The sequence below is a fragment of the Symphalangus syndactylus genome, chromosome 14 (assembly GCF_028878055.3).
Source record: "Symphalangus syndactylus isolate Jambi chromosome 14, NHGRI_mSymSyn1-v2.1_pri, whole genome shotgun sequence".
Classification (NCBI taxonomy): domain Eukaryota; kingdom Metazoa; phylum Chordata; class Mammalia; order Primates; family Hylobatidae; genus Symphalangus; species Symphalangus syndactylus.
The window spans coordinates 24033310-24057143 of NC_072436.2; the positions used below are offsets into that span (position 1 = coordinate 24033310).

The 23834-nt window shown below is 47.3% G+C and overlaps 1 protein-coding gene across 3 annotated transcripts in view; it reads right to left on the reverse strand.

Annotated features, from left to right (window-relative positions):
• PRKCA (protein kinase C alpha) overlaps positions 1-23834 on the reverse strand; it is a 508353-nt gene that overhangs the window by 64707 nt on the left and 419812 nt on the right. For all 3 annotated transcript variants that reach the window (XM_055243384.2, XM_055243385.2, XM_063617498.1), the window contains 5 exons: positions 11789-11926; positions 8957-9130; positions 5804-5895; positions 2914-2976; positions 1744-1882 (listed from right to left, as the gene is read on the reverse strand). In XM_055243384.2, the coding sequence (XP_055099359.1) occupies positions 1744-1882; positions 2914-2976; positions 5804-5895; positions 8957-9130; positions 11789-11926 (606 nt within the window). The remainder of the gene's footprint in view (positions 1-1743; positions 1883-2913; positions 2977-5803; positions 5896-8956; positions 9131-11788; positions 11927-23834) is intronic.

A 23834-nucleotide genomic window follows, 5' to 3' on the forward strand; every position in this document is an offset into this window, starting at 1 on the left:
CAGGAGAGACCTGGTCTTAATAGAGATGAGGTTCAATGCCACCTTTATTCCTAAAAATGCTGCCATTCCCCGCCACTAAGCTTTTACAGCATCTGCTGAATTGTTAAATGAAGCCTGAATGGCGCATAATCACAGCCTGCTTAATACCTGTCATCTAGAAACAGGCTTCAGAATAAATACTACATCAGGAGGTTGTATTTCTGACAGTACCCTGTCTATTCCTCATATTTGAAAAATAAGACTATTTAATTTCACCTCATGTCTGGAGGTACTAATGAGGGAGTTCTTTTGGGGGAAAATCCCAGTAAGTTATGCAGCAAGATCACATATCACCTCTGGCTATGCGATTCAGAATTTAAGTTTCTAAATGAAGTCTGCGTGTCCACACTGTCTTGAAATATCATAAAACTAAAAGGTCTTCACAAAGGAATAAAAAGCAGCTTCCCTTTTGGAATAATGACTATGGAGGGTCTACTAGATGCAAAATGTTGTATTAGGCACTTTAGTCCACACAGCAATTCTACAAGGAGGGTATCATCCCTAACGTGCTGCTGAAGAAATGGTGTTCAGAGACGTTAAGTAACTCACCTGAGTTCCCACAGTCTGTAAATAACAGATTCCAGATTGAAGCTCACATGGATCTGACTTCTGAGCTTGCGGGTGCCTTTTTCACTATCCCTACTGTCTCTGAGATAAATGCACAGGGTAATCTGTTGAATAAATGTGAGACCGGCTGCCAACAGCTCATCTGAGGGCACTATGAAGAGCTGAAGCTGGCTCAGCTTTGGATCCACTGGTCTCCACCATGCTGGGGTTCAGATGGGAAAAAACTGTGGCATCCATAGGACTGTGTGTGGATGGAAAGTTGGCTCTACAGTGATTACAGTGACAACCCATTCTATCATTGACATGTGGCATGTTTCATAAAACAGGAAAAAAAATCCTCAGTAAGTGTTATAACAAAAACAGAGCAGCGCGGTACAAGTCCTGGAACCATTTTGCTTAGAACCACACTGATACATTCTTCCTAGACCAGACAACATGCAGTTTAGAACAGTCATCACTGCGATGCTGCTAAAATGCCATCACTGCAACCACCTCACCCTGCTTTCCAGGCAGAGTATTTTCACAATCAATTCCCTCCACTCAACAGTATTTCTTTTTTGGGGGGACAGAGTCTCGCTGTCACCCAGGCTGGAGTGCAATGGCGTGATCTCAGCTCACTGCAACCTCTGCCTCCCAGGTTCAAGCGATTCTCCTGCCTCAGCCTCCTGAGGAGCTGGGGATTATAGGTGTGCGCCACCATGCCTGGCTAATTTTTTTTTTTTTGTATTTTTAGTAGAGATGGGGCTTCACCATGTTGGCCAGGCTGGTCTTGAACTCCTGTCCTTATGATCCACCTACCTCGGCCTCCCAAAGTGCTGGGATTACAGGTGTGGGCCACCGTACCTAGCCAACAGTGTTTCTTAAATTATTTTGACCACGACCATGTAACAAATACATTTTCCCAAGCAACGGGCTCACATGGAGCAAACAACAGTTTCAGGAAGCAAGACACAACCTTACTATGTGCAATGGGCTCTCCTATTTCCTCTATTTTAGTCTGTTTTGTCCAGTTTAGTCCATTTAGTGGTTGTGACCATGCATTGACTTTATGATTTGCTAGCGACCCCATATCCCATGAGAGGGCTGTGTTTACAGTTTGGGAGTCCTGGTCGAGAAAACGATCACTGGGGTTCCTACCTCTGGGGCGATGTAATCTGGAGTTCCACAGAAGGTCCTGGTCGTGACTCCATCCATCATGTGTTCCTTGCACATCCCAAAGTCAGCAATTTTGATATGTCCTTCTGAATCCAACATGACGTTATCTAACTTCAGATCCCTGCAAGGAACCAGGTTAACATCAGAGTCCTTTCCATGACATAACATAGTTTGCTTTGGAGCTGGTGAAATAGAACGATATTTGAATACCGGTCAGCTCAATGGCAATATTAACTGTAAGTCCCTGGAGAGCAGTATCAAGAGTTACTGTGTGTTGATATCTTCAGAGACTAATATTGTGCCTGGGCTACAGCAGGTGCTTAAATGCATACTGAATGGATGACTAAACGACTGGACTAGTGATTCCCAATCTTGCCTGTGTCTGTGACTCTAGAGATTTCCAAGTGAGCACATCTGGGGAAGTCTCAATCATTTGATTTATTCATGTCCCACACGGGGGGTCTGACACATGACCAGGTTTGCAAAATCATGGGTTTAGAACCACTTCACTGGGTCATACGCATGTCCCTTCCATTCTGCCTGTGCCATATATCCTTCTAATTATGCTTCAATTAATACTGGAAGAAATTCTTCCTTCTTTGGCACCAGACTTTCAGCAGAGCTACTAACGAGCAGAATTTAATTCAACAGATTTTTTTCCTTGCCTCTCCCCAGTTCCCTGTGTTCTTCTGCTGAACATCTATAACAGGAATTCAGTTTCCATTGCTCCCTGACCTCCATTCCAAAGAAAAGGCAGTGGAAGGAGCTGTCAATGGAGAGAAAAATGTGTTTTCTTTTTTTTTTTCTTTTGAGATGGAGTCTCGCTCTGTTGCCCAGGCTGGAGTGCAGTGGCGTGATCTTGGCTCACTGCAAGCTCTGCCTCCAGGGATTACGCCATTCTCCTGCCTCAGCCTCCCGAGTAGCTGACACGACAAAAAGCAGAAACAAGATATAAAATCTTTGAGGTCTAGAAATCAGAAGGTGGCTCTGATTTGCCTCCAGGGTGAGGAGGAAGGAGGGTCCCAGCAGGTCTCTGTTCCTCCTGGGGGGTTATCAACTCTGCGTCTTAAGTCGCCATTCCAGAATGACATGCCCACAGAGTCCCAGCTAACCTCTCTGCTGAGGTGCTGGTAGGAGGGCTTCAATACACACCTATAAATGATTCCTCTTTTATGAAGAAAGAACAATCCGATGGAAATCTCTGCCGCATAGAATCTGCAAAAGAAAATGGGCTTCAGGTTTCTCACTTGCTTCCTTAGATGCCTGTATACTTTTCATTCTCAAGTTCAAGCATCAAAGAGTAAAGAATGTCAGACCCAGAGGCTTTCAGAGACCAGCATCGCCTGCACGTGTTCTTCCAACCCCTGGTCCTCCCTCCATCACTTTGTTCTCTAGCTCATCCGTGAATGAGACAGCTAATAAAACCAATGAGACCAGCTTCTTATTCTTGTATGGGGAAGGTGGACAAGTAGCTTATTGCCTGCAGAGTAATTTCTAATACAATCATTTAAAGGGTAGATACCAGTTAGACTATTCTATGTCAGGAGTATGGCAGTGTAGAGAAAATTTCCATTTTCCTATTCACTGGCAGAATACACTGGTGTTTGAAAATATAATACAATTACTCTCTGGAAGGCAAAGTATAGTGGTTGATGAACCCTTTAGCTAGTGTTTTCATTCCTTGCAAGTGTTGGCATAAATGAGACACACATCATGATTCATATCTGAGTTTACTCTTTTAAATAATTCATAATAAAAAGCAGTAACTTTTTATTCACTTCAAAATTGTTAATACATTAACAGCTGAAACTCAGAGTAAAAGGGGGCGAATATTTAAAAATCTGCATAGCATTCAGGAGTCTTTGAAGTCCAAGAAGCCACAAGACTGTGCCTGTGGAAATATCACATGCAGGAGGCTCAAAATAAGCACACGTGTCTACATGAGGAGAAAAAAAAAATCTCTAATGATCAAGACCAAACCCTTAATGAGGGGCCACCTCTGAAGGCTAGAAGAGTACAGGAAGGGGGAGGGTGAAGAGATGGGATTACTACAGGTGATCTTTACATTATTTTTCATGCTTTTCTAAACGTTTCTGCAACACAAATAATATAATGAAAGGATATTGGACCAGACACCTTTATGTGACTTTATAACACAGGGTGACTCTGTGCTACCTGCTCTTTATAGTCCTGTGTGACCACGCTTTATTTTATAATCTGAGTATTTTAAGGCTTTATAAATACAACATAAGACAGAAGAAAATAACAGGCATTTCTGAAAACTTAAAAGGAACAATCAATAAGGGCAGAAAAATCCCCCTTCACACTTTTAAAGCTTGCAACCAAAGACTTCCCTATTCTGCCTTCAGTTAATCTTCCCTAGGGTGGATAATCCCTCACAGGCCAAAAATTCTTCCAATTTGTCTCTTAGATGGCACAGCAGCCAGAATCCTATTAACAGGTGCTGACTTCATTCATCAGGGTACATGCCCACAAGGTTTCCTCACTGGGGAACTAAACTCGCCCTTTGTTTAGGCTTGCTCCACTGGTGTTTCCTGAGACTTCCCGGCCCCTGAGAGGTGAGATGATGTTTTCTGGCACCAAAGTCCCAGCTCCCCACATCCCTCAGATGAATCTCTCATTTTCACCTGGAGCCCATGTCTTCCTCCTGTGCTGCCGACTCCTGCATCCCGTCAGGCAAGGTGCATTCCAATAAAACGTTCTTAACTGAGCTCATGAATCTCCCCCCAAACCACCTCCTCCTTGGTGGCTGCCCTGACCCAAGCCTAAAATGCAGTCTCACTGGAAGAGATTTCTCTCTTCTCTCCTCCATAGTCAATAAGTTCTGCTTTTCTTCCTCCAGGGTGTTTTTCAAAGACACTTATTCCTCTTTGGCTCCCAAGTCTAGCCCTAACCACAGCTCCATTCCTTCTCATCTACAAAGAGTCTCACCAGCACCTGCACCAGCCTCTACCATTCCCTTTCATGCTTTCTTCTTCCCCCAGAGAGCTCTGCAAAAACTGAATCTGATGGTGCAAGCCCCACTGCAGTGCCTTCCCTCTTCCCTCCTCCGCAGCCAGGCTCCTTACCAGGCTCTTCACCCAGAGCCCCACCTACCACGTTCCCCCCTCCCCCACCCCTCAAATAATCTCACAGCATCTCCCACACCTGCTGAGCTGCAAGGCTGCTTCCCTGGACTTGCTTCTGCCTCTGTTCACATCTCTTCCTGGAAGGCTCTTCCCCCACCTCTGAGCCGGTCATTTTGTGGGGGTGCACTTCCCTCTCCCCCTAATTTTTAGGGGCTTACGTGGTATCCTGGTATCCTGTGCAAGTCTCTAAAGTTACAGCAACACACTGTTAATTGTTAGGTGACTTCTCCAACTCCAGGGTGGAGTGTAAACTCCCTCCGGAAAGGGAGCACCTCATTCTTTTCACACCCCCAGTGCCTGGTGCAGAGCAGGGGTGTGATAACCATTTGTTCAATAGATAAGAATAACTCCGTCAATGAGGGTGGACCTGGGTGATGACGGGATATGGCAGCATTTCCAGTTTATTGGAAATATTGGAAATAGAATAAACTGCTCCTTAGGAACCATCTTAGATGGATCCTACCAGTATATCTGCCCCCCGCCTCCCATGTTTAGGTTTATAACATTCAACCTAAAACTGGGCGGAATCCCACTTTCCCATTTCACCCAGCAGAAGTTCCCAGTTGGGGCTGGGCATGGTGGCTCACTCACGCCTGTAATCCCAGCACTTTGGGAGGCCAAGGTGGGCACACAGCTTGAGCTCAAGAGTTCGGGACCAGCCTGGGCAAGATGGTGAAACCCCATCTCTACCAAAAACACAGAAAATTAGCCAGGTGTGGTGGCGCACACCTGTAGTCCCAGCTACTCAGGAGGCTGAGGTGGGAGAATCACCTGAGCCTGGGAGGCAAAGCCTGAGTGACAGAGTGAGACTCCCATCTCAAGGAAAAAAAAAAAAGTTTCCAGTTGGTAGAACTTGGTTGCTCAAATTAAGGGACTTTAAAAATAATACTCACACTGCTTGTGGTTCCTTAAATTTTCCTACTTGCTGAATGTGGTACATGAGGTCCCCACCGTTGACATACTCCATGACGAAGTACAGCCGATCCTGCAGACCAAGGTTCAACACATGAGCAGGGCTCCTCCCCAGCCAAGCGGCTTCCTTTACTCTTCACAGGTTGTGTTTTGCTTTCTCATTAGTTAAATGGGGACTGCACGGGCAGATGTGCTCAGTTTAGAGCTCTTTCACTTTTTTTTCCAAAGAATAAGTAATAAACCCTACTGCATGAGGGCCTTGGGAAGTATAAAGTCATTACATAACCCTGAAATACTGGCTCTCCATCAATGTGCCTTCCTGTTACATATACTCTCTATTACAGTAATGGCCTCGAACATTCTTCCCTATTTTCCTATACATATAACAAATTTCTAAGTAAGGGATGGTGTGAGGAATCCACATAAGGCAATTATTTTATTTTAACTAGTGCTTCTCCATGGTCAAAATGTTTAAAGGCTGGTTTGCAGTGTCTGGGAGGCGTGCCATACTAATGTAGTATCGTGTTTAAATGGATACTCCTGAAAACACATCTCTCAGGCTTAGGATTACACATGCTCAATGATATTTACTGGAAATGGGACAGGGGACTCTAAATGGATAGGCTAATCAAATGTTCTTTTGCATCTGTAATATGCCCAAACACTGTTTTTCTATTTTCTCTGTCACGGGTAGGCTAAGTGTTGGCCCCATGATGGGCATGTATCATAGACCCAAATAAATCTGCATATTCATGAGGACATTATGCTGGGACAGATAGGAAGATGGAGGGGTTTAACAGTGAAATAATGACCTCTGCTCTCTGCTAGAAAACATCCCCATTTCACAGAGGATATTAAACATTAAAGTGCTGCACAGGGAGAAAAAAAATGATGAAGCTGGTGCTAATAGCCAGGAAGCAACCCTGGGAGCCCCAATCTCTAGCTTTCCTGTTATGAACTTTAATTTCATCTTCATTTCTTTGTTTTGTAGCTTTCCAGAGCTTAATCAGGGTAACCAGGGTTACAGGCTCTGGGCTGGGATTCAGAGCTGTGGTTGTCTCTTCCGAGCATGCTGCTCTTGTCTCTCCCGGGCGTGACTTGATTCACAGTCAGTGGGAATGGCTGGGAGCAGGAAGCTCAACGTGCCGCCAGTGCTAGGCTGACACGTAGTGGCCGGCGCCTGACTCCGCGGCTGCTGCTACACACCCAGAGGCTCCGTGTGGCTGCAAAGCCATTTTGAGATTCTAAAACCCAAAAGCACTGAGAGGCTCCTCCCAAGAGTTTTCAAAGAGGCATAAGACAGACAGTCGATCAATGGGCAGTTGAAAATAGTAATAATTGCATCAATTATAGCTACTGATTATGGAGTCATATTTAAAATGGACAGCCTCTGAGGAGTGGAAAGACCGGCTTTGGCAATGTCTCACTATGGTGCCATCTAAACGTCTATGTTTCTTTTTTTTCTTTTTGAGATGGAGTCTCGCTCTGTCGCCCAGGCTGGAGTGCAATGCTGCGATCTCGGCTCACTGCAAGCTCCACCTTCTGGGTTCACGCCATTCTCCTGCCTCAGCCTTCCGAGCAGCTGGGACTACAGGCGCCTGCCACCATGCCTGGCTAATTTTTTGTATTTTTTAGTAGAGACGGGGTTTCACCGTGTTAGCCAGGATGGTCTCGATCTCCTGACCTCGTGATCCGCCCACCTCGGCCTCCCAAAGTGCTGGGATTACAGGCGTGAGCCACCATGCCCGGCCACGTCTATGTTTCTTGTAGGCCACCTGCAAGCCCTGCAACGGACTGATTAGTGCTTTGGAATGTTCTTTTTTGTCCTCTATTTAGTTTTACTTTATGACATAACTCAGCAAACTTTTTCCATAAAGGGCCAGCAGTATGTATTAATATTTTAGGCTGTGAGTGTCTCTTGCAGCGACTCAACTCTGCCTTCATGGTGCAAAAGCAGCTGTAGATGACAGGTACAGGAAGGAGTGTGGCAATGTCCCAAAACAGCTGTTTATGGATGCTGAAATTTGAATGTCACCTAATTTTCACGTGTCACGATATATGACTCTTTGGATTTCCTTATTGTGACCTTTCCTAAACTCACGGGCCATAGAGAACAGGCCACAGTTTTCCAATCCCTGTTGTGTGACATTGAACAAGAACATGCTCTTTTACAAAATCAAGTCTCCTTATGCTCCAATGCCATGTTTGGCAGCAGAACCAGCGGTCTTAAAAAGCCAAGTCTGTGGCTGGGCGTGATGGCTCATGCCTGTAATCCCAGCACTTTGGGAAGCCGAGGCGGGTGGATCACATGAGGTCAGAAGTTCAAGACTGGCCTGGCCAACATGGTGAAACTCCATCTCTACTAAAAATACAAAAATTAGCCAGGCGTGGTGGCAGATACCTGTAATCTCAGCTGCTTGAGAGGCTGAGCAGGAGAATCCCTTGAGCCTGGGAGGTGGAGGTTGCAGTGAGCAGAGATTGCACCATTGCACTCCAGCCTGGGGAACAGAGCGAGACTCCATCTCAAAAAATAAAAATAAAAAAGCCAAGACTGTGAGTTTTTTTTTTGTATCCCCAAGTCTTAGCACAGTACCAGGCATGAAGAAAAACCTTTCATGGAAATATTTGCTGAATTGAGGCCAGGCACAGTGGCTCACACCCGTAATCCCAGCACTTTAGGAGGCCAACGTAGGGGGATTGCTTGAGCTCAGGAGTTTAAGACCAGCCTGGGCAACATGGCGAAACTCCATCTCTACTAAAAATACAAAAACTAGCTGAGTGTGGTGGGGTACATCTGTGGTCTCAACTACTCGAGACTGCAGTGGGCCGTGACCATGCCACTGCACTCTAGCCTGGACAAGAGAGCGAGATCCTGTCTCAAAAAGAAAGAAAAAGAAAAAGAAATGTTTGCTGAATTAAATGGCATGAATGCCAAGCAGAGGACATCACAGAGAAGGCATGCCTCAAATCTACCAGTGAGAGAGGTGAGAGGTGGTCCCCAGTCACCTCTGCTTGACATCACATCACACCTTTCTCCAGCCTTCTCCAAAGGAACAAGGATGCTAAGAACCTTTGGGCTGAGGCGTAGCTCTGAGAGCTGGGTGCTGCATTGCAGGGATCCCCAGAGTCCTTACCACTGTCTGGAAGCAGGAGTGCAGCTGCGTCAAGAACGGGGGTTTGTCAAGCAGGGCCAAGACTCGCTTTTCTACCATGGTGCACTCCACGTCATCATCCTGAATCACCACATCCTTCTTTAGGATTTTGATTGCATACAGTTCTTCTGTGCCCTTCCTGTCAGCAAGCATCACCTGAGAACACGTCAAGAACAACCTGAACACTTGTAAGCACACATCTTGGGGGGCGGAGGGAAGGAACCAGGCCAGATGATGGCTCAGTGACAGTTTGTGCACCTTTGTCAATGCGGGACATAAAAATATTAAACTTTATGTGCAAATTTGGAAATTCTACACATCACTACAAATTCAGTCTCTCCAGCATTTGCGAAACTTCAACGCTGCCAAGATTTGTAAATGGTATAGGCCACTGCCACATGATGGCACTATTTTGGCTGCTAAAATGAATACTCAACATTCTGTATCAGGATTAGTCTGGAATTATGCACATTTTTCAGGAGTATCCTTAGAGTGAAAGCTGACTGACATTTATAATCTCTCAAGTCAAGAACCTAGGCTTGAAATCAGTTTCTGGGTCTACGAAATGTGGGGCCACAGAAACCAAATAAGATACAGGCAAATTGCTGAAGACCCCATGTCAGTATCTCTTAATGATTGTATTTGCTTACTACAAGTGAACATTTAATTTTTAGTTGTGAAAACAATTCATCAACCAGCATTTCAGAGTATCCCCTCTGTTCTGAACACTGAGAAATAGTAACACACAGTGAACCCACTATAGCTTTTTGGATGCAGTTGTTTTTAAGGAAGTAGAAACCAGGTGAGGACTGTGCACTCTGATCTGAGAGACCAAATAGATGCCTCTTTATCAACTAAGATGGACCCTAATGTCAGAGGCATTCGAACCAGAGCAACTCCATCTTGAATAAGGGATGGGAAAACTAAGGCTGAGATCTGCTGGGCCGCATTCGCAGGAGGTCGGGCATTCTTAGTTGCAGGATGAGACAGGAGGTCAGCAGGGCTAGTATCACAAGACACAGGTCAGAAAGACCCTGCTGATAAAACAGGATGCAGTAAAGAAGCCAGCCAAAATGCACCAAATCCAAGATGGCAATGAGAATAACCTCTGGCTACCCTCACTGCTTATTATATGCATTATTAGCATGTGAAAAGACACTCCCACCAGCGCCCCCAAAGTTTACAAATGCCATGGCAATGCCCAGAAGTTACCTTATATAGTTTACAAGATGGAGGAACCCTCAGTTCTGGGAATTGCCCACCCCTTTCCCAGAAAACTCATGAATAATAAAACCCTTGTTTAGCATATGATCAAGAAATACCTCTAAGTATACTCAGTCAAGCAGCCCATGCTGCTGCTCTGCCTATGGAGTAGCTGTTCTTTCATTTCTTTACTTCTCTAACAAACTGACTTTCACTTTATTCTGTGGACTCGCTCTGAATTCTTTCTTGCTTGAGGTCCAAGAACCTTCCTCTTGGGGTCTGGATCAGGACCCCTTTCTGGTAACATTAAAGTTAAGGAAATAGTTATCTATGGGTTGAGGATTCAGGGCCCAGCTGGCATGGCAAATTTCTAAATCCCTACAGCTACAAGATAAGCCACTCTCGCTAAACTCCCTAGCAGTACGAGCTGTCAGGCCCCTCCTAACTTTGATTGACAACTCAGATCACTATGACTCAAACTGGACAGAGGGCTGGCCTTACAAACATTCTTTTCTGTGATGCAACTGCAGACCTTAAGCCAGTTTCAGCAGCTTGCAGAGCCTGCACACAAACTGTTTTTGGGTCCTGTGGTTCACCTTTTGATCTAAAGAGCCAACTTCCACCTTTATTTATTTATTTATTTATTTGAGACGGAGTCTCCCTCTGTTGCCCAGGCTGGAGTGCAGTGGCATGATCTTGGCTCACTGCAACCTCCACCTCCCAGGTTCCAGCGATTCTCCTGCCTCAGCTTCCCGAGTAGCTGGGATCACAGGTGCACATCACCACACCCAGCTAATTTTTGTATTTTTAGTAGAGATGGGGTTTCACCATTTTTGCCAGGCTGGTCTCAAACTCCTGACCTCAAGTGGTCCACCTGCCTTGGCCTCCCAAAGTGCTGGGATTACAGGCATAAGCCACCGTGCCTAGGCAAATTCCACCTCATTTTAATGCTAAGTCCCCACCCCAAAGTGAACATGAGATGCATGTTACATAGATGTTCATCCATTGTGCCTGTGCAAGGCTTCCCGCACAGATAAGTATAGCTTTCCCCCCAAACCTGTTGAATATGGATGACTCTACTGTGTAACATGGACCCTGTGAGGCATAAAACCTAACCTGCCCTTTCTCTCCTCAAAGAGAGGGCACCTTCATTTCACACCACACTTTCTTTTCCGGGTTTGCAAACTGCTATCACCAATAAACCTCTCCTTTCTACCATTTAGCCATCCTGGTGGTCTTCTGGACGACTATACAAATCACAGGGAAATCTTTTTTTTTTTTTTTTTGAGACAGAGTCTCGCTCTGTCTCCCAGGCTGGAGTGCAGTGGTGTGATCTCAGCTCACTGCAAGCTCCGCCTCCCAGGTTCACGCCATTCTCCTGCCTCGGCCTCCCAAGTAGCTGGGACTACAGGCGCCCACCACCACGCCCAGCTAATTTTTTGTATTTTTAGTAGAGACGGGGTTTCACCATGTTAGCCAGGATGGTCTCAATCTCCTGACCTCGAATCACAGGGAAATCTAATGTGCTATTCTGGAAACTGCGGGGAGAACAAAACTGATTTGACATACTCTGCAGAAGCCCCTGCAATTTGCAGAAGACTGTCCTCTTACCTTTCCAAAACTCCCCTTCCCCAACACCATGAGGAAATTGAAGTCCGTGAGTTTCACTCGGTCAAGGTTGTTGGAAGGTTGTTTCCTGTCTTCAGAGGGACTGATGACTTTGTTGCCAGCAGGGCCAAGTTTGGCTTTCTAAATAACAAGCACAAATGGGAAACATGTGGGTCATTTTTCTGGGGAAAGAGTGACAGAAACCACCACGTTGTAACTGAGTTTAATGTTTGCTTGGAGGTGGGATGGGGTGAGGAAAGGAACAAAGGGTGAGGATTGAGTGTCTGTTCAGATATCAGCAGCTACACTCACCCTACGGGGAAGGTCTGCAAAGTAGCAGAAAACTGCTCTCCCTATTAAGAGACAACTCTTTACATAGTCAACCTAGAACTGATGGCGTGGGGATCCGTATAGGCATAGTTGGTTGTAATTCTAGTATGTCAAAGTTGACTTCTTGGGAAAAAGAGTGCTTCGGGTCCATGAACATAATAAAGGAAATAAACTGTGTACTGATGCTTTTCATATTTGTAGATTTTCCAATTTAAAATTAATCTGCATAAAGGAAAACTTGTACCCACACCAAAAGGGAGGAAAATGTTCTCTGGAGAGGAACTGCTTAAAATGGCAAAGCTGTTGGGATGATTCACTGCTATTTCCAAATGCACAGTAAGAACAGGGGTTGGGTTTTTTTTTTTTTTTTTCCTTTAAATCAAGAGTTGAACTCACAAAAAGACATGGTGATGTGCATAAGAAGAGATGCCAGCACTTTGGGAGGCCGAGGTGGGTGGATCACCTGAGGTCTGGAGTTTGAGACCAGCCTGGCCAACATGGTGAAACCCCGTCTCTACTGAAAATACAAAAATCAGCTGGGCATGGTGGTGCGTGCCTGTAATCGCAGCTACTTGGGAGGCTGAGGCAGGAGAATCGCTTGAACCGGAGGGCAGAGGTTGCAGTGAGCTGAGATTGTGCCATTGCACTCCAGCCTGGGAGACAGAGCAAGACTCTGTCTCAAAAAAAAAAAAAAAAAAAAAAAAAAGAAAAGAAAAAAAAGGAGCACAAGATGCCCTTTGTGACTGAAGAATATCTGGTCAATGCCTGGCGGGCGAGCAACCAGAGGAGTTTTCAGAAGCTCTAAAGGGGGCCCTGCCCTCACAACTCTCACCAGGGCCTCAGAATCCATGTCAAAGGCAAAAGGTAAAAGGGCTCAGCAGAAAAAGGCAGGTAAATAAACCCACGGATGTCTCACTGTTGCCGAAAGAGCCCTGCAGAGGCCTGGAGTGGGCCGAGTCTCCTGGCACAAGACTGATTTTTGAACATCTGCCTGACGGGGAGGAGCTGGTTGTAAGAAGCGTTAGCTGCTGACACGTCCAGGACCCTGGCCCCTGGCTAGACCTCCACAGCCACATCCCTGAGCCCTAGGGCAATGATTCTTGCCTTGGATGCATTCTTTTTTTTTTTGAGACGGAGTTTTGCTCTTGTTGCCCAGGCTGGAGCGCAGTGCAGTGGCGCAATCTCGGCTCACTGCAACTTCTGCCTCCCAGGTTCAAGCGATTCTCCTGCCTCAGCCTCTTGAGTAGCTAGGATTCACCACCACGCCTAATTTTTTGCATTTTTAGTAGAGACGGGGTTTCGCCACGTTAGGCAGCCTAGTCTCAAACTCCTGACCTCAGGTGATCCACCTGCCTCGGCCTCCCAAAGTGCTGGGATTACAGGCATGAGCCACTGTGCCCCGCCCATTCTTAATGAGAAGGTGCACCTCCCTCCCTAGTGCAGCAGACCTGAGCTCTGGAGCTCTTGCCAGGAACTCACTCCAGTCAACACCTCGGTGGTTACCAAGATGATGGTGAAGGAGGTTAAGGAAGGCACTCAAGGGGCTCTACTATGGATCAGCAGCAGAGAATTCTTCCAAGGAATCATCCGTCGTCCCTCTTGGAGCACCACCATGCCTTCAACCCACAAGTACTGATTGAGCCCCCTTGTGCTCTCTTGGGGAGCCTCTGCATTTGCAGGAGGAGTCCCTGCTGATACAGGAATTCAGCAGGACTGGTTTCACAAGATACAGGTCACAAAGAACCCCTAATAAAACAGTCTGTGGTAAAGAAGCCAGCCAAAACCCGCCAAAACCAACAAGACAATGAAAGCCATCTCAGGTCTCCTGGCTGCTCATCGTATGCTAATTATAACACATTGGCATGCTATAGGAAACTCCTGCCAGCACCAAGACAGTTTACAAATGTCATGGCAACATGTGGAAGTTACCCTACATGGTGTGAAAGGGGAATCCTCAGTTCCAGGAATTCTTGCCCCTTTCCCAGAAAACTCATGAATAATCCACCCCTCATTTAGCATTTGATCAAGAAATAACCACAAAAATAGCCAATCAGCAGCCTGCAGGGCTGCTCTGCCTATGGAGTAGCCACCCTCTTATTCCTTTACTTTCTTAATAAACTTGCTTTCAGTTTACTCTGTAGGTTTGCTCTTGAATTCCCTCCTGCCCAAAGCCAAGAACCCATGTGGCCTCTTAGGCTGAACCCCAGTTTTGGGGTTCACCCTGTGACACTGCCAGCTGTGTCCAGATTCCCAACTGTAACAGTACTTGGCATAGGACATGCACTCAGCTCTCTGGCTGAACAAATACAGAACTGAAGCCCAAATGTGCGTATCAGATGCTGTGCTGTTTGGCGATGCTTTTCTCCGATAAGAATAACTTGCTCGTGGCCAGGCATGGTGGCTCACACCTGTAATCCCAGCACTTTGGGAGGCCGAGGTAGGTGGATCACGAGATCAGGAATTCAAGACAAGCCTGGCCAACGTGGTGAAACCCCGTCTCCACTAAAAAAATACAAAAATTAGCTGGGCATGGTGGCACGTGCCTGTAATCCCAGCTACTCGGGAGGCTGAGGCAGGAAAATTGCTTGAACCAGGACCTGGGAGGCGGAGGCAGCAGTGGGTGAGATTGCGCCACTGCACTCCAGCTGGGGCTACAGAGCAAGACTCTGTCTCAAAAAAAAAAAAAAGAATAACTCGCTCATACAGGGATGAAGTCTCAGGGCTTGTGAACATGCTCTGATGAGTTGAGTGCCCCCATTTGACCAGAGACATTAAAACATGAGGGAGAGATTGCCCTGATATTTTTGCTTCCAGACTGAAAGTGTGAAACACAGTTGAGTTCCACCTCTGTTGGCAGCATGTAGTGGAAACACCTGTGAATTTGGGGCCACTGGAAACGTAGAAGGCCCATAAAGATAAAACAGGAACTGTGATGCTACACATACTGGCCTGCCCACTTCAGCAGGGCCAGCCCAGTCCTCTAAACACTGGCCCCAGCAACGATTCTAAGTTGAGAAACTTCCTAGGCTGTGTCTACATTTAATTTTTAATTTTTATTTTTTTGAGACAGAGTTTCGCTCATGTCGCCCAGGCTGGAGTGCAGTGGCGCAATCCCAGCTCACTGCAACCTCTGCCTCCCGATTAGCTGGGATTACAGGTGCACGCCACCAAGCCAAGCTAATTTTTTTGTATTTTTAGTAGATATGGGGTTTTGCTGTGTTGGCCAGGCTGGTCTCCAACTCCTGATCCATCCATCTCGGCCTCCCAAAGTGCTGGTATTACAGGCGTGAGCCACCGCACCCGACCGGCTGTGTCTAAATTTAAAAGAATAGATAGGAAGTGCAAATTTGAGATGAGAATACCGATTATGCCACCCTGCTCTGCACTTCTGACTTAGAATAAGAAAAAAGTTATCAGAAAGAGGCACAGATTAATTGTATTTTCTCAGGATTCACAATAACACCTGAAAACACCCAAACACAACTGACTTGCTGATCTGAGGTGCTTGAAACTGTTGAAAACCACTTTCACCTGAGTGAAGTTGCTATTCATACTACCAATGAATGCCCAGCTTCCAACTGTAGCATGTGGTTCTACCCAGCTATGCTGGACTCCTCTGACATTCCCAGGCAGTCATTCCTCCTTCCTCCTTTGACACTTCACCAGCACAGTCAGGGGATGTGGGCTGATGCAGTGATGAGCCTCCAGATAGGCAGGGGACATTTCTTTCTTTTTTTTTTTTTTTGAGATGGAGTCTCGCTCTGTCGCACAGGCTGGAGTGCAGTGGCGCAATCTCGGCTCACCGCAAGCTCCGCCTCCCAGGTTCACACCATGCTCCTGCCTCAGCCTCTCCGAGTAGCTGGGACTACAGGCGCCCGCCACCACACCCGGCTAATTTTTTTGTATTTTTAGTAGAGACGGAGTTTCACCGTGGTCTCAATCTCCTGACCTCGTGATCCGCCTGCCTCGGCCTCCCAAAGTGCTGGGATTACAAGCATGAGCCACCACGCCCGGCCAGCAGGGGACCTTTTCACACACATTGCCATCTACCGCCTCACTGCAGACATAACCTAACGACGGCCTTGTGAGTTTCATGTTATCATCTTAGTCTGGTTATAAGCATGAGACATTGCCCACAGTCAGGCTAAAGGCTGACAGAAGCATTTTTATATTCAAGTACTTCTGAACTTATTTGCAATATGACCTTGGCCTCAGGTCTCAAATCAATCACCAGGTTTGAGAGGAACATCCACAAAGGAGACACCTGCTCACACAAGGTAAAGCTGGGCAGAGGACGCCATAGGCTTCTGCTCTGTCTGGGCAGATTCTTTTCAGCCAGAAGCAGAGCTGAGTTTCTGGAGGCTGGTAGAGCAGGCAGCTGGTTGGGAAGGAGACAGACCGGTGTGTGGGGTCCAGGGCAGGCTGACCACATCCATATCAGAGAGGTGGCTTCTCAGTGGCCTGGCCCAGAAGGTCGGAATGGATTTCTCCCCAGCCTCAGCCAGCCCTGAGATCAGAGCAGACCCAGCATCTTCATGCCCTTGCTCCCATCAAGAGCAGCACTTCTGTTCCCACTACAGAACACACTTCCTGAGCCCATCTCCACGCTGCCACCTGCAGGCCTTGCTGCCAAAGGACACAGAGCCATCCAATGCTGAGTTTTCGAAATCAGCTCTTTTAAGGTAGGAAACTCCACAGTATGGCAACCTCAGGGGTCTGGGCCTGGCTTTGAGCAAGTCCCACTTTCAATCTGGGTCTAATCAATGCTGGGGTTGAGGGAGACAGCCAGTGGATATCTGAGCAGCTACGTCACTGGGGGCGGGGGATGCCTGAGGGCAGGGGGACAAAGAACCATAGAGGACTTCCAGGTGGGCAGGGGCGCCAGGGCAAGATCAGATGCAGTGCGAGGCTTGACCTCCAGACCTTCGGTCAGCACCTCCGTCTTCCTGAAGACCCTGTCTTCCCTGGCCTGCCGTTTCTCCTCCACCCCTAGCCTGGCTGACCTCTCCCACTCCTTCAGGTCCCAGCTCAACTGCTATTACTTCAAGAAAACTGAAACAGGAATAATACAAGGTGGTAGCAGGAGAACAGAAAATTCCAGGCAGCAGTTTCACAGGACTAGCAAAAAAGAAAAAAAAAATGTTGAAATAACTGCGTAAGCTAGGGGCCCACAAGACCCTAAACATCAGGATGTGGGCCAAGCTGGCTAAGACCAACTGGACTCAACATGGTGCTGGATTTGACCCAGCTTCACCTGGGACCTCACTGTCCGCTCATTAACATCCTCAATCCTCTACCCACCAGGGCCATGGTCATTCCAGGAACACCAATATTTAGTGTAAAAACAGGTGGCACCACATTTCTGAGAAATCTCCACCTTTTTCTGGGAATCTTCAGGAATATTCCACCCCTTAAAGAAGCCCATAAAGGTAGCAGGCCCCAAACCCCCTTGCACGCCACTCTCTCTGGAGTATGCCTGACTTTCTCTTTCTTGAGTGTGTACTGGTCACTTTGCAATAAATCTCCATATTTTCACTATCTTCTGACTCATCCTTGAATTCCTTCCTATGGCAGTATCAAGAGCCTGGACACCGGCTAAGTTCGAGGTCCCACCAGCGTTTTGGGACTTCCCCTAGCCCACCGGCATCAAAACCCCTCCCCAAAGATGTCCCGTTGCTCTCGCTGGCGGGCTACTGCTAAAATGACAGCAAGAGCCATGCACGGTGGCTCACGCCTGTAATCCCAGCACTTTGGGAGGCCAAAGCAGGCGGATCACCTGAGGTCAGGAGTTCAAGACCAGCCTAGCCAACATGGTGAAACCCCATCTCTACCAAAAAAAATACAAAAATTAGCCAGCGTGGTGGTAGGCGCCTGTAGTCCCAGCTACCTTGGGAGGCTGAGGTGGAAGAATCGCTTAAACCCAGGAGGCGAAGGTTGCAGTGAGCCGAGATTGTGCCACTGCCCTCCGGCCTGGGTGATAGAGTGAGACCCTGTCTCGAAAAAAAAAAAAAAAAAAAAAGACAGTGATGCTGTCCTGGATTCACTGGCTTCACACACGACAGAGAGAAGGCTGAGCGCTTTGATGGCTAGGAGGAGACTCGCTCTGCTTGTCTCTGGGCTTATTTCCCACCACTCCCTCCGCCTCGGTCCCAGCCATGCCAGCCTGCCGCAAGCTCCCACCTGCCTCGTGCCTTGAGACGCCAGCTCCACCCTTCCCTCTTCTGCTGTTCACAGTCATCCTCCACAGTGGTCTTCCTGAAACCCCAACACTCCTTCCTTCTCCCCATTAGCTTTCTTCCCGGAACCCGTTGACACCTGACTGCAAGTCTGGGAGGGCAGGGGTCTTGCTGTTCTGTTCACCTTCAAAGTCCAACTCAAGTGCCTCCTTTTGGTTTCTCTGGAATTTCCAACCTGCAGCAGACAGGGCCCCAACCATATCTCCTGAGCTTTCTGTCCTGCACACCTGCGAACACCTGAGGGTTCCATTCAGGCCAATCCTGCAGAGGGAGCCCGAGGTGTCTGAGTTATGGGAACAGGAAGCCTGTTCCAGAATGTTCCTCCAGCTCACAAGAAGACCAAGCTCCAGCTGCCCACAGTGGTCACCAGCTTGAGAACACACCCTTGGCTGGGTCCTCCCCTTCCCTGGCTCCCTTCTCTACTCCTCACCCATGTCTCCTGAGATTCCTTCAGGAATGAACTTCTGAAAACCGTGGGGCTGCGTCAGATTCTGGGGAACCTAACACACACATTTCTTCTTGGAATTTTTTTTTTTTTTCTAGACGGGGTCTCACTGTTGCCCAGGCTGGAGTGCAGTAGCATAATCATGGTTCACTGCAACCTCAACCTCCTGGGCTCAAGTGATCCTCCCATCTCAGCCTCCTGAGTAGCTGGGACTACAAGCATATATCACCACACCCAGCTAATTTTTTTTTTTTTTGTAGACATGGGGTTTCATCATGTTGCCCAGGCTGGTCTCAAATTTCTGAGCTCAAGTGATCCGCCCACCTCAGCCTCGCAAAGTGCTGGGATTACAGGTGTGAGCCACCACACCCAGCCTCTTCTTGGATTTATTGATCTGTCTTCCTCACTAGCCTATGAGATCCTAGGAGGTAAGGACCAAGTCTTGCTCAAGTTTGTATCTTGAGACCAAGCACTATATCAGGCACATACATTCAAAATTCAGAGTTCTCTCTCTCATTCATTCACATTTGTGCTCATTAAGCACTAAGACTGACAGAACTGACAGAGGCCAACTTGTAGCCAGCACTAGTTGGCCAGATGACAAACTAACATAAAAAGGCAGCTGATAGTTAGGTAAGCTGGTGCAGACAAGCAGCCCAGGACTCCATGCATTTGCATCTTCATACAGAATCTGAACTTTTTCTCTCAGGCAATCACTGTTCATGCTGGGACAGCCACAGAAGTGCTGGGAGGGCTCTCCTGCCTTTAGGGTGGTTGGCCACATGATGACCCTCCCCAGAGGCCACACGAGACTAGTTAGCCAGGCCAGCAAGCTGAAACCATGCCCTTGGAAGGGTTTCTCTGAAGGGCTATTCCTCTGCTGAGAAGTCTGGCTTGCCCAAGATCCAGCTAGGATCTCTGGCTCAAGAGCAACAGTGAGCCCTGAGCTGACCATTTTTCTTTCTCTGAGCTTTTTAATGCATTGTTTGGCAACTGGCCTCCCAGCAGAATTAAGAGATCTGCCCTTCCTGGCTTGTATATTGTTGACATAACTCTAGTTGTCATGACTGTAATTCAGACTTCACCAGGAGTGCAAATAAAATCAATATACGTCTAGGGATAAAGCTGAAGCCAACAGCCTAACTGCAGAGATTTCAGAAAACCTGAGGAAGTAGAAGGGTAAGTGTGCTGGCATCCTTTACTCCAGCAATGCAAACATGGCCCAACGTGGCCAGACGCCCTGCTGGGGGCCTGAGCAAATGGAAAATTCTGAATGTAGAGGATGAAATGCAGAAACGCAGAATGTCCCCTGAAGATGAATGAATGCTCAGAGCAGAGCATGCACTGGGCTGCTGACCTCAAGCAGATATTGACTCATTAGAAACGCTCCTGCTGATGTGTCCCAAATCTTGAGTCCATCTCACTCATTTCCAAGTTCGGTTAAGAAAGCGGTGGGGGACCAGGCTCTGAGCAGCAGTCAACAGGCTGGAGACCCCCATGGCTCTCAGTACTGCCATCCTCCTGTGAAACTGTCTTCCACCCCTGCACCAGGAGGAATCCCCTTTCAGCTCTGATGATGTTTGTTCAGTTCTTTTTTTCTTTTTTTTTTTGAGATGGAGTCTCGCTCTGTCACCCATGCTGGCGTGCAGTGGCGCGATCTTGGCTCACTGCAACCTCTGCCTCCCGGGTTCACGCCATTCTCCTGCCTCAGCCTCCCGAGTAGCTGGGCACTGGTCCTAGGACCAGCAGCATCAGCTAGAGGCTTGGCAGAAATGCAGACTCTTGGGCCCCACCCCAGATCTACTAAGTCCAAACATGCATTTTAAAGAAAATCTTTGGGTGGGTCCTGTGCACATTTAAGATTGAGAAATGCTGATCTAAGACAGTTTGGACATTTCTCCAAGTTCCAACATCCCTGTCAAATTCACTCGTCTCTGAGACCCTTTCTACCATCCACAATCTTCAGTTATTATATAAAATCAGTGGGCAACTCTGGAAAGAGCCCTGAACTTGGATTCCAAAGAGCTCGGATCAAATCTTAATCTTACCATTTTTGCTCTGTGACTCTGGACAAATGACACTGCCTCTCTGAGCCCCGGGTTCCTTATCTGTAATATAGTAGTAAGAAGACTGTGTCCCTGCGCTATGCTGGGCTATCTCTCTGGACTGCACTGAAGGTGAAATAAGGTATCCTTTGCAAAAGGACTCTAGTGTAGCATCTCATGCTTTATTCCCTCCACCCTGGTCGTCATCTTCTTTTTTTTTTTTTTTTTTGAGACGGAGTCTCACTCTGTCCACCAGGCTGGAGTGTAGTGGCATGATCTTGGCTCACCGCAACCTCCACCTCCTGGGTTCAAGCGATTCTCCTGCCTCAGCCTCCCGAGTAGCTGGGATTACAGGCGCATGCCACCATGCCTGGCTAATTTTTGTATTTTTAGTAGAGATGGGTTTTACCACGTTGGCTAGGCTAGTCTTGAACTCCTGAGCTCAGGTGATCCACCTGCCTCAGCCTCCCAAAGTGTTGGGATTACAGGCAGGAGCCACCGCACCCAGCGTTACCCTGGTCTTCTTTGCTCTGACCCAGAAAGGAGACAAAGTCCAGGAGACTGCACTTTCCTTCAAGCTTCTGGCATGCACCTCCTCCGTGACTGTACACTGAAGGCCTCTGGGATTCAATGAGCAACTGCATGCTGCCTGGGCTAGAGTTCTGTGGGCTAACTCACAGACCAGAAACCCTGTGACCTACAGAGATGTATGAGGCTACAAATGGGCTTTGCAGGAGCTTATGACCTGTTGTGAGGTTGAGGCACATCCCCGTGGGCTCCCACACCCTCCTAAGGGGGGCACAAGAGGCAATGGGTCTTGGCTCTAGCTGTCCACCCTGATTTCCAGAAAGCCTACTGAAGCCCTTAAGGGGGCTGGGTTAAGACAGCAGCAGGAAAAGACCCTGACTTAATAAAATGGCACAAATTTTTAAAAGGAAATAAAAATGAGAACTACAATATGTAATGTTGTAAATAGAATGAAGTGACGTTAAATGCAGAAGCTGTAGCATGCTCTTTTTTTCAAAATGGGACTAAAGCACCTCACAGTTTATTGGCTATGATTCAACAACCCAGAATCCAGGATTTTTAGGTTCCTCAAAAATTGGCATATTCGCATTTGGTTCAAGTTTGGCATTGTGATGCCACTTGAAAGACCAGGCTGTGAGACCAGGCAGTGTTCCTTCCTCATTGGAAAATTTACTGATGACTGACACGTCTCACTTTATACCACAGATACATTCTTGAAAAGTCGCAATAGTTTGCAATCATTGAAGCTATTAACAATTCAAACGGCTCCTGCAGTGGCATTCTGTAAGGCAAATCACACAAAATGAATCTGAATATTGCAACCCAAATTCGCCTACATGGGGGTTATGGTACATGTGTAAAAACATCTGTGTCTGAAGCTATCCGTGTGTAATGTGAGAAGCTCTCCATATTCAGCTCCCTATTAGGGTTTTTTTCAAATTAAAATTGAGAGGTGGTGGCAACAAATGACTTACATTGTGTATCTATGAGGGGCTGGATGGCTGGAGACGTTCATTTTCTAACAGGTTAAAAGTTTGAGGCCGGGCGCGGTGGCTCAAGCCTGTAATCCCAGCACTTTGGGAGGCCGAGGCGGGCGGATCACGAGGTCAGGAGATCGAGACCATCCTGGCTAACACGGTGAAACCCTGTCTCTACTAAAAATACAAAAAATTAGCCGGGCGTGTTGGCGGGCGCCTGTAGTCCCAGCTCCTCGGGAGGCTGAGGCAGGAGAATGGCCTGAACCCGGGAGGCGGAGCTTGCAGTGAGCCGAGATCGCGCCACTGCACTCCAGCCTGGGTGACACAGCAAGACTCCGTCTCAAAAAAAAAAAAAAAAAAAAAAAAGTTTGCAGCTGCTGAGCTGTGACAGTCTGACCCACCTTAACAGTAATCTCAAAGGGTTTAACTTAATACCATAGATACTCTGCTATGTTTGAATTTTATATAATGAATATACACTATGTGGGAAATCAGACAGATCATAAAAATAGAAATTTCTGACCTCTAATACAATAGCCCTCTGCCCAGAAATTCTTACAACAGGTGCTGATTTATCTCCAGTATGAATACAGGTCCAAAGATTCATCTACAGTTAAGAATCAGAATCTGAACCATAACTCCAGGGCTCCCAGTGGGTCCATCTCATAATCACAGAACTTCTGGGCAGCCTCTGAAGTATTGTTTAATGTCTAATTGTCAGAGGCGTTCAAACCAGAGCAACTCCATCTTGAATAGCGGCTGGGTAAAATGAGGTGAGACCTGTTGGGCTGCATTTGCACTCCTGGGAGGTCAGGCATTCTTAGTCACAGGATAAAACAAGAGGTCAGCAGGACTGTTCTCAGAAGGTACAGACCATAAAGACCCTGACGATAAAACAGGATGCAGTAATGAAGCCAGCCAAAACCTACCAAAATCAAGATGGCGAGGAAAGCGACCTCTGGCCTCCTTGCTGCTCATTATATGCTAATTATAAACATTAGCATGCTAAAAGACACTCCCACTAGTGCCATGACAGTCTATAAATGCCATGGTAACATCCAGCGGTTACCCCATATGGTCTAAAAAGGGAAGGAATCCTCAGTGCTGGGAATTGCCTGCCCCTTTCCCAGAAAACTCATGAATCATCCACACCTTTTAAAGCATATGATCAAGAAATAACCATAAAAATAGCCAACCAGCAGCCCTTGGGGGTTGCTCTGCCTATGGAGCAGCCATTCTTTTTTTTTTGAGACGGAATCTTGCTCTGTTGCCCAGGCTGGAGTGCAGTGGCCCTATCTCGGCTCACTGCAAGCTCCGCCTCCAGGTTGACGCCATTCTCCTGCCTCAGCCTCCTGAGTAGCTGGGACTACAGGTGCCTACCACCACACCCGACTAATTTTTTTGTATTTTTAGTAGAGATGGGGTTTCACCATGTTAGCCAGGATGGTCTCGATCTCCTGACCTCATGATCCGCCCACCTCGGCCTCC